This window comes from Sminthopsis crassicaudata, chromosome 5, assembly GCF_048593235.1.
Source record: "Sminthopsis crassicaudata isolate SCR6 chromosome 5, ASM4859323v1, whole genome shotgun sequence".
Taxonomy (NCBI): Eukaryota; Metazoa; Chordata; class Mammalia; order Dasyuromorphia; family Dasyuridae; genus Sminthopsis; species Sminthopsis crassicaudata.
This window is the reverse complement of record NC_133621.1, coordinates 301,889,425-301,899,276: the sequence shown is the minus strand read 5'-3', so window position 1 is coordinate 301,899,276 and position 9,852 is coordinate 301,889,425. Positions and strand designations below refer to the sequence as shown.

Sequence of the window (9,852 nt, the reverse complement as noted above, 5' to 3'; positions counted from 1 at the left end):
AGCAGGGAGGTGGGGCTTGAAGGAGGTCAGAGGTTGAGCGGAAGCTGCGGCTGCTTCCGGCGACCGGCCTGAGGTGAGGCGATGGCCAAACATCATCCGGATTTGATCTTCTGTCGCAAACAGGCCGGTGTCGGTGAGTCGGAACCAGCTCGTCTCGAGCTCTGAGGCGTCTTTGAGGCGGGAATCGGGTTTGTGGGTACTCTTGCCCTTCTGCCTGTGAGACGTCGCTTTTCCCGCCCCAAATCGACGGAGGCAGGGGAGCGGGAAACGGGGACACGGCGCCGGATAGTTTGGATAGAAGGAGTGATGGGGGGGGGGGCGGTGCATGGCTTAGTTGGACGCAGGGCGCCTGCGTATTGGGCCCGGGGCGGGGGCTGGGGAACCCGCGGGACGTCCGGAACTGCATCTGGGACGCCTGCGCTTTGGGCCAGGGGCCGCGCGACCGTTGCAACCAGGCGCCTGCGCATTGAGGATGGGGGACTAGGCTGAGGAGTTGAGGTCGAATTAGCCCAGCTGTGGGCCACTGTCTGGCTGCAGCGCCTAATAAATGCTGTGCGATGTTTACCCTACATTGGATTGCTTGCTGTCTGGTTGTCTTTGTGTGTATTTGGAAAGTTGAAAAATATATATAAGCAAACATTTGCATTGATTTGAACCGCTGGGTAGGCTCCTTGAGGGCGGAAGCGGGAGGACCTCATTAGGTGCTTAACGATTGATTGGCTCCCCCAAGCTTTGTGCAACCAGAGCCCAAACAAAAAACCCGATCCTTTCCCAACGTGGGCAGACATGGTTTGCCGATAAATTTTAACCGTCTTGCATTTCTTCTTTCTTTCCGCTAGCCATCGGGAGGCTGTGTGAAAAATGTGAGTATGAACAGGCTCCCCATTGCTGAGGGGCACGTGGGGTCCCAGAGAGGGGGAGAAGCCGTGTTTTCCTGCCTTCAGTAAGAGTAAAAGTGAACTTGTCCAATTCTACATGTGCTTGGACAAGTCCTCCCGAGATAGACGAAATAACGGCTCCTAGGGGGAATTCTAAAAGGAACACGGGACATTTATAAAAACTGCAGGTTTTGTAAGGTGCTCCTAGGCTCTGTTGAAGATGGAGGAGGGGAAGACAGGATTGTGATGATCCATTGACTCCTCTTGTGGAAGGAATGCTTCTGGAGTATTCAGTTTTTGGATACACAACAACTGGGACGGAAGTGATGTAGAAGAACGTAGCGTACCCATGGTACGGACGGGACCGGAGTCGAAGCAGCAGCTGTCCACGGGTGAATTTCATGGTGTGATTATTTTTTTCCCACAGGTGACGGGAAGTGTGTGATCTGTGACTCCTATGTCCGCCCCTGCACTTTGGTCCGGATATGTGATGAGTGCAACTATGGCTCCTACCAGGGGCGCTGTGTGATCTGTGGGGGCCCCGGAGTGTCCGACGCCTATTACTGCAAGGAGTGTACCATCCAGGAGAAAGACGTGAGTGGCCCGCCCTTCAGTCACGTAGTGCTACCTAGCAGCCCCCGTCAGCGCTTCCCAGCAAGTGTCTGCGCCTCCTTACTCTTTCGTTCTCTAGTCTGATCTCTCTGGATCCTGAGAGCTCTTTGTACCCGCTGCCAAATACAGAAAATGCACATGGAAAACAAATATCATAACCTTGGCCCTGCATTTTGGCGAGTCTGCTGCCTATATTTAGTTGTGCTAATTCACAGTGAACGATAGTAACTGAGCATGGGCACCTTCCCCAAGTGGGCCTGATCAGAAAGATCACTGCAGCTCGCTTTGCATACCGGGGCACAATGAACACTTTGTTGGTTTTGAGGAAGGTATCTGCCAAGCTGTTACTGAAGAAGTCACTGCCTCTTGGCATTTTTTGCTCGTCTCCTCCCCCAGCCACAGGCTTGCTGCCCAGTGTGGACCAGTGCCAAAAGCAGGCTTTTACCTTTAAGGGCCTACATGGGACATGCTAAGCATTGAGGGAAAGATAAAGGTTAGAAAAAACAAAGGCCCTCCCCAATGGAGATCCAGAGTTATGGGATGCATAGGTAACCATAATATACAACATGAAAGTACAAACATGTCAGAGAGTTGCCAAATAAAGTCCCAAAAGAAAAGTGATTATCAGCCAAGAAGCTCGGTCAGTGAAGGCTTCACCATTTCCACTGTCTCCCAGTAAATCTAGTAGCTTGCTTCCTTCTTGGGACCGTAGATAAAAGTATTTGTGTGATTTCCTCTCCCACAGAGAAGACCTGGCTAGACGTGGCAGGATCAGCAGGGCATCAGGAGCCACTCTGTGGTCTTGGCATAGTACATCACTTCTTGGGTGGTCCCAGAAGTGGCATTGCCCAAACCAGCCCTCCTTGGTGTCTGAAGCTCAGGCTCCCTCCAGCTATTTTTAGCCAAAAAGGGGAAAAGGCTTGATTAGATTGGAGAATTTTTCAGGTGGAATTAGTTGTCCATTATACAGATTCTTGAGATCTCAGAGTCCTGAGATTCACCCGCCTAATTTCAGTCAGTCATTTCTCCCTCATTCATCACTCTTCATCGGGTGTGGTGCAATTAGTTCCCCTTCAGTTTTTTGCTGTGTTGGAGTATAGCTCCCCGAGTCAGGACCTTCGAATTTCTGGCTGTCTTGTCTGTCTGGCCTGGAAATGCAGACCCTCCCCAACCAACCACCTTTCAATAAAGATGTGTTGCAAATATATTACAACCACACCCTCGTAATATGACAAGACCCCACTGAGATGCTGCTAAAGTACTAAAATCTCCCAGCGGCCCCACCCCCAAAACATTGGGTTTGGGGCTCTTACCACTTCTGGATTCTGGTCTTGGGCCACCCAGAAGGTTCTCTCCCAGTTATAGCACCATTTCAGGACATATTATTCTTTAATCCTTGCTTTTCTCTATGTAATGGAGTATTGACGTGAGGTGGGGTCCGCCTGCAAGGAACCGCTCAGTGAATGCTTGCGGTGGGTTGACTGCTCATACTTCATTAATAACCAAGATAATCTTCAACCTAGATGAAGAGTACCTGGATTTTGCTACTTGGGGAATGGCTTTGCACTTGATAGCCCCTCCAATCTCGGCTGGCATCTTATGTTCAGAAAATGAGTCTGGCTGGGCATCCGGGGGGCCCTTCCTTGGTTTCTGCTGCTGGTCTGAGTCTTTCTCACTTTGTCCCTCATGGAGGGTGGGGAGAGGTGAGCTGGCTCCTTGATGCCCGGGTCCCGCCTTTTGTAAATGAGCAGAATTTGAAGACTGACGGTGCTCCTGGAGCCCCGTAGCAGTGGCTATGGCAAGCTAGCAGGATCCTCCCTCCCTATAAATGGCCATGGAGACACAAGAAATCAGGCAAGAGTCCGTTCATGGCCTCCTGTTTTTGCCTTCCTGTTCTCTGCCCTGGAGGCTCTTTTCCTCTTGTTCCTCCAAACCCAGCCCTGACTTCCTGCCACCATTCCCTTCCAGCATGTACATGAGGAAGCACAGATGCTTAAGCTCCCTGACACAATGGCAGATTGGGGTTCATTCTGTACTTTGAGCACCCCCTGATCAGGCTCAGCCTCCCTCCCCTTGTGCTTGCTTCTTCTGGATGGGACGCTCTGGGTCCTCCCCCTTGTGGCTTCTCCTCCCTGGCTCCAAACTCAGGAGGTCCGGGGCCTTTCTGGAGAGGCCCGATCCCGGCTCCAAGGCTCCTTCTCTATTTCTGAGCTCCCTTTCCCCTCACAGCCAGACTCGCCTCCACGTTCTTAGTCACTGCTGCTTCAATGCTGGCACTGGCCATGCCCGATGAGCTTTTCTCCTCCCCCCCCTCCCTTTGACTTTTCTGCTGCAGTTGTTGACACGGGTCCCCTTGCAAGCAATCTCTTGAGTTTTCATCCACCTGGCGGGAATGGGGGGGGGGGGGCCATGCCCCTGACTCTTTCCTCAGTCATCTCCTCTCTTCGTTCTTCCTCAATGACCCCATTACCTTGCTGACCATTGCCACTCTCCGGAGCCAGCCATTTTCTCCTCGAGCTCCAGGCTTGATGAACTTGTCCATCCCCACCAACTGTGGATATCTCAAAGTTGGGACGTTCAGGACTCCTCTTTCTCAGCATCACAGCCTGTGGTACCCTTGACTCTTCCCTTTGTCTTGATCTCCCCACAGTGCACACCGTCTGTCCCCCATGTACAGCCACCAGCCTTGGGCTGGCATTTCTCACCTGCCTCCAGACCCTCCCTTTTCTAGGCCATCCTCTCCCCCCTGCCATCTCACACACATCACTGCTCAGGAAACACTGATGGCTTCTGAGGGCCTCAAATCTCCCTCTTTGGGGTTCATAGAGGCCTTCCAGGGAATCTGGGATTGCTTTTGAAATATTCTGATAACTTCATTTCAAAAGCGCTTCACACCCTCCCTGGCACAGAGCAGGCCCTGTGGAAATGCTCCTTCCCTTCCTTCCCACCCTGCTTGGAGGTTCCCATATGTGACCCTCCTCTTCTCTTCTCACCCTGGCCTCCCAGAGTCTCTAGCATCCGCTGAAGGGCCACGTCCAAGAGGGAAATGGATCTTGTCTTTCTCTCTCCCCCTCCCCCAAATTGCTAGGATCCTTTCCCCAGAAATTCTTTTTATGTATTTTGTGTTTCGTTTTCTATGTAGATAGTTCCCAGCCATTACTAGTCTGTTCTTCAGCCTTTAAGAGTGGTGGAAGGCATTGAATGAGAGAAACCCTCTGAGTATTACAAGGCAAAGGGGGGTACCACAGAGTAACAGGCAGCCCCAGTAGGAAAGAGCTCCTGCCTTCAAGGGGTCTATATTCTGTCAGGTTAAAACACCCTGAACCCAGACAATTCCCCAAAGGAATTTCGGGGACAAGAGGAAGCTCCAACAAAGGCTCCTCCCTCCCCAGGACGGGAATAGGGACAGGGGTACACAGGGAGGAGAGAAGCTGTCAGGCAACCATTGAGGGGGGAGATCCTTTGTCTAGGAAGTAGGCTATTTTAGCCAAAACAGGAAGTCTCCATCACAGCCTATACCCAGGCTGATGAGCCTCATGGCCAAACTGCTGGCTTTGTCTTTGGGCCGGGGTTCTAGTGACTTGGGAGATTTGTGGAGCCGAGGGTGTGCCCCTTTCTTTGCAGGCATGAGGGACTAAGGGTCCCCCCTCCAGGTTCTGTTTGACAGACTGGACTTGGTGATGAGAAATGGTTTCACCTGTAGGGGAGGGAGCGGGGCTACAGTCAGAGGACCATAGATTTAGGGTTGGAGTTTGGTCCCCATATTTTAAATCCAAGGAACAGGGGGGCAGGACAAGCCACAGGCCCAGACTGTCCCAGGGCTGCCTAACCCACTGCAAGCTGCCTCAGATGTGAAGGAAGGGGATGGAAAAACAAGGTGGCCCTGGGAGGGAGGTGTGTCCTCTGGGCAGCCATGTGGCAGCAATTGGACATGGCGGTCCCCATGGAAGGCTGCAATAGACAGGGCATGGTCGGGAAACCCTCTCTTCCTCTTCTCTGCAAGTTGAAGACTGCCCAGAAATTAAGTGACTGAGTCCATAGAGAGGCTGAGTGTGTGCGGGATAGAGGTCAGCTGCTTCTTCAGGGTTGTCGCTTCTGATTCAGATGTTCATGAGGTTACTGACCATGCAGAAGAAAGACTGTGATATAGTTAAGTCCATTCTATTTTTCTGACTTCCTGTTCAGGAATGGATTAGAGCATAGTTGAATAGAAGGGTGAGCAGATTTGGGGGGGGAATGACTCCGAACAAGCTACTTCCTTCTTTGAGGTTTGGCCCAAGTGATCTCTCAGGTTTTCTTCAGTTCTGAACCTGGGTTCCCATGAAACTTAACTCCTGCCAAAGGCATGGATTTGAACCCAGCCCTACTTAGGAAGGCATCAGCAAGAGCAGTTCCCTCAGTAGCCAGAGGGACTGAGCTCTTCAGTTCCAGCCAGTTTTTAGGTCAGACTTGCCAGCAAGTCTGCCTGATTTTGGCCTGGAGCGTGCCCTAGGAATTGGAGCCACGAGATGGTCTCCTAGGCTGTTACGTGCTGACCCTAAAGCAGCCCTCCTAAGGGGGGGCCTCGAGACTGGCTCAGGCTGGGGCTGTTCCTGTTTGGAGACAGGTTTGAACATCCCAGCATGCTCTTCCTGACACAGCAGCTCCCCCGGGGCAGCCGTCTGACATGTTTCTGGTCTTGTCTGCAGTACTTAGACCCTTGACAGTGAGCACCAAAGGAGGTTCTGCTGTGCCCCTGGCTTTCGGGCTGTTTGCAGATTTGTTATTTAGGGGGAAAAGGCAAAGACATAATCTTGTCTCTTAAAATCCATAGAAAACAGCACTAACTTCTCTGAAGTCTCTAGGGACATGGGCAGAAAAGGAAACCTGGCTGGGGGTGGGGAAAGTGAAAGCCATGTATCCCCTAAGTCAGTGGGGAGGAAAGCAGGCCCCAGGGAGCAGATTGGGTCAGCATGGAGCCTCTTGGTCCTCTCCATGGCCAGCATGGAGGACACGAAGGCTCAGAGCAGGCAGTTTGGCTCTGTCTGCAAGGACAGTGCAGTATAGCATGACTGAGAAACTCAAAAGCTGAGAGCTGGGTTTTGCCTTTGCAGAGGGAGGATGACTCAGTGCAGGGAAGGGGGAAGGAGCCTTTGATACAGTTCTTAGTCCTCGGAGGAATGGGCAATAGGAGAGTGTGAGGGAAAAGCAGCTGCTGGGGATTTGGGGCATCCCCCAGGGGGCCACTATAGGGGCCTTTGATGTAGCGTTTAACAAACTATGACGCTCCAGATGTCATTTCTCTTGGTTGCCTCTTTTCTGCTTTTCCTCCTGACTTCCCAGAGCAGCCCAATGGGGGCCATCGCTTCCCAGATGTTTCCTTAGGCCTCCTCGGGGACCATCCTGAACACAGGATGCCCTCAGGGGTGCACAGGGATGCCTCAGAGTCACTCTTGCCTATAACCCAGGAGACACTTTGATGGCATTCTGTGTATTGATGGTCTGCAGTAGCCTAATTTTAACTGTGACTCAAAACATTTCTCTGCTTCCCCTCCCTTTCCTAGTCCCCACCTAAAGAAAAGGAAAAGGGCAGAGGCCTGAAAGTCACTCTCCTGTAGACTTGAGCTACGGTTGAGGACTGCTGGTGGCCTTAGAATCTTGAAGGGCACACTTCGGGAGCAGGGGCTGCCTCCATGTGGGGGACTGACACAAGATGTCCCTGTATTGAGATGAGTTGTAGGCAGTCTGAAATAAAGTGCACAAGATAAAAGACGAAGGAAACCAAAGATCAGTAGAAATAGAAGATTTTCCCCCATCCAGTTTCACAGGCCTCCCCAGTCTCTGGCTTAGAGGAATAGCAGATCTATCCCACCTTCAGGAGGATAATAAGTTCCTCATTACTGAAGGAAGGTTTGAGATGGAGGCTAGAAGGCCACTTGGGAAGGTTTCTTCTTAGGAGCAGGTGGGTCTAGGTCATTGAGTCTCAGAGGATGGCGCAGGGACCCCAGGATCTTGTCCCAGGATTGCATCTGGGTTCAGGTTTACAGGCTGTGCCTTTTAACATTTGCCTGCTTTCCTTTGCTTTGCCAGAGAGATGGTTGTCCAAAGATTGTCAACCTGGGAAGTTCCAAGACTGATCTTTTCTACGAACGGAAGAAATACGGCTTTAAGAAGAGGTGATTGGCTTGACCTTGCCCCACCGCCATGCTGCTGCCCCGGCTCGAGAAGATACCCCTACCACCCTCATCTCCGTGGAAAGGGGGAAAAGGACCCGAGGATTACCAGATTTGCCAGTGCCTACCTCCGCCTCTCCACCTCCATCCCTGTCCCTGTGCCCAGAAATGTGGCAGAGCAAAGGGACGGTACTAGGGAACAACTAGAAATGGGCCCTCAAGTAGGCCTCCCCTATATGAGAGAAGCTGGGGGGCGGTCCCCTCTCTGCAGTGCCATCTCTGCACCGATGGACGGGTTCTGCAAGGCTGACTAGTATCATGTTAGTCCAGTCTGGGGAGTTGCCTGGGAAACTCCAGCAGCAGCAGAGGGAGGAATGTGATTTCAAAGTCACCTCCTCCAGAATCCCCCTCTGTAGCGCTAGCAGCATTTTAGGTGGGCTGGGAGACGTGCTGGCTGCAGATGTGTCTGAGCATGCCCCTGGGGTTGTGGCCATCACGGTCTCCTTTTCTCCTGATGTCCTATTCAAGGAAGAATGATCCAAGATCTTCTCAGTAGCTTTAGCTGGTGGTAATAAAGTTGGTGTTTCTGTTCTACTTGTAGTCTTCAGCACCTTCTCTCTCTCTCTCTTTCTCCTTCCCTCCCCCATTCTGTCTCTCTCTCCCTCCCCATCTTGGAGTGGGAGGGTAAGAGAATCCTATCAGGGGGCTCCGGGCAGTTTCACACAAAGATAGGAAACTCCAGAGATCACTTTGATATGCAAGGGCCTCAGCTGGAAGTCCTTGGCCCATTAACTCCAGCTTTGGGAATTTGTTACCAAAGGCAAGGCTAGTATTTAGGACCAGAAATATAAGATCATCTCGTCCTCCTGAAATTCCATTAAAACTGCCTAGTTCCATTCTTTCTGGTTTTACCAGGCCTCTCTTTGAAAAGAGTGTGGCCCTTCTTTCCTTCTCTTTGGTAGCCAGCCAATCAGGGATTGCAGGTGGAGATTTCCAAGGGAAGGAAACAGACAGAAGGATTTAATTGGATTCCTCACTTAGCCAAGAACAGTTTCCTCGAGTATTTCTTGTTTTTTGTTTGTTTGCTTTATATAATTTGAATACACATTCACAATTTGGGAATAGAAGTTTCTGTTGGAGATTGGATGTACCATTTGCTATCATCCACCAAACATTCCCCGAACCCCAAATTGGGGTGTAGTGTGGGCAGAGCACAAGGAAATAATGTGATGTTACATGATGGTGGAATCCGAGATAGAGGGGGCCAGATGGAAAGACAAAAAATTGATCCAAAGGAGAAGGATCCACAGAAGGAAGCTACTCGCCCATTGACTTTTTTATCCTATTAATCCAAATGCTACTCTCCCAAGTCTCATAGAGGAAAAACATTTACTTGTTCAGATTTCATTTGGACTTCACGATATTCCTGGAGGCAACTCAAGGACTCATTACCTAGTTGAGAAAACTGAGACATTAAGTAACTTGCCCAGATTTACACAGCTAGTAAATGAGGCTGGAATTTAACTTCTAATTTCTCTATGCCTCAGTTTCTTCATTTGTACGATGAGTGAGTTGGGCCAGAAAACCTGAGGATTCTTCCATCACCCAACCTATTGCGAGTTGCTAAAGGCTTGAATTAAAAGCAGTGGGTGAGTTCAGACTTCCTCGAATTGGTAAACCCATAGGAAACGAATTTCTAATTTCTTGGATTGAAGCATAGAGGCTAAAAGTTGGGGGTTTGTAATCCCCCTGGGCCCACCCCCATATATTACAACCTCATTCTAGTTATTCTTGGAGCTTTTCTGAACCTTTACCCATGATGGCCTTTGTCGCCGCTCCTAAGGCACAGATGTGATTTCCTTTGAACAAAGGAAGGGTTTCTCAGCCCCCTTTTCTGTGTTCATCTAAATTCACTGCCATGATTCATGGTGAGTAGAAAATCATTTGCTCCAACCATCCAATCTCACTCCTTCAAAGCCGGTTCCTTCAGATGCTTTTCTGCCCTGGCTGGAAACTAAAAACAACAAAAAAACAAAATCCCAAACTATTTTCTCTTTGATGACTTCAAAGAGCTCAGGGGCTGTTTCTCACTCTGGTGTGAGTGTCACTCAACTCGGAGAGTTAATTGGGGCCAATTATAACCTGCCTGACCCGTCGGAGCAAAAGCCATTTGGCAGGACTTGCTGACCACTGGGAAAAGTTTGCTGCTG

General features: G+C 50.6%; 1 protein-coding gene across 1 annotated transcript; it reads left to right on the top strand.

Annotated features, from left to right (window-relative positions):
- Positions 1-9: 9 nt before the first annotated feature.
- PHF5A (PHD finger protein 5A) lies at positions 10-8,236 on the top strand. Its single transcript, XM_074271823.1, has 4 exons — positions 10-133; positions 840-863; positions 1,306-1,472; positions 7,560-8,236. The coding sequence occupies exons 1-4, from the start codon at positions 82-84 to the stop codon at positions 7,647-7,649; spliced, it is 333 nt and encodes a 110-aa protein (XP_074127924.1). The 5' UTR covers positions 10-81; the 3' UTR covers positions 7,650-8,236.
- The last annotated feature ends 1,616 nt before the right edge of the window (positions 8,237-9,852 follow it).

Excerpts from the sequence above, each read along its gene's own strand:
- PHF5A (XM_074271823.1), top strand. The coding sequence starts at position 82 with ATGGCCAAACATCATCCGGATTTGATCTTCTGTCGCAAACAGGCCGGT. Across the intron at positions 864-1,305 it reads CGGGAGGCTGTGTGAAAAAT|GTGACGGGAAGTGTGTGATC; the intron begins GTGAGTATGAAC and ends TTTTTCCCACAG. Across the intron at positions 1,473-7,559 it reads GTACCATCCAGGAGAAAGAC|AGAGATGGTTGTCCAAAGAT; the intron begins GTGAGTGGCCCG and ends TTGCTTTGCCAG.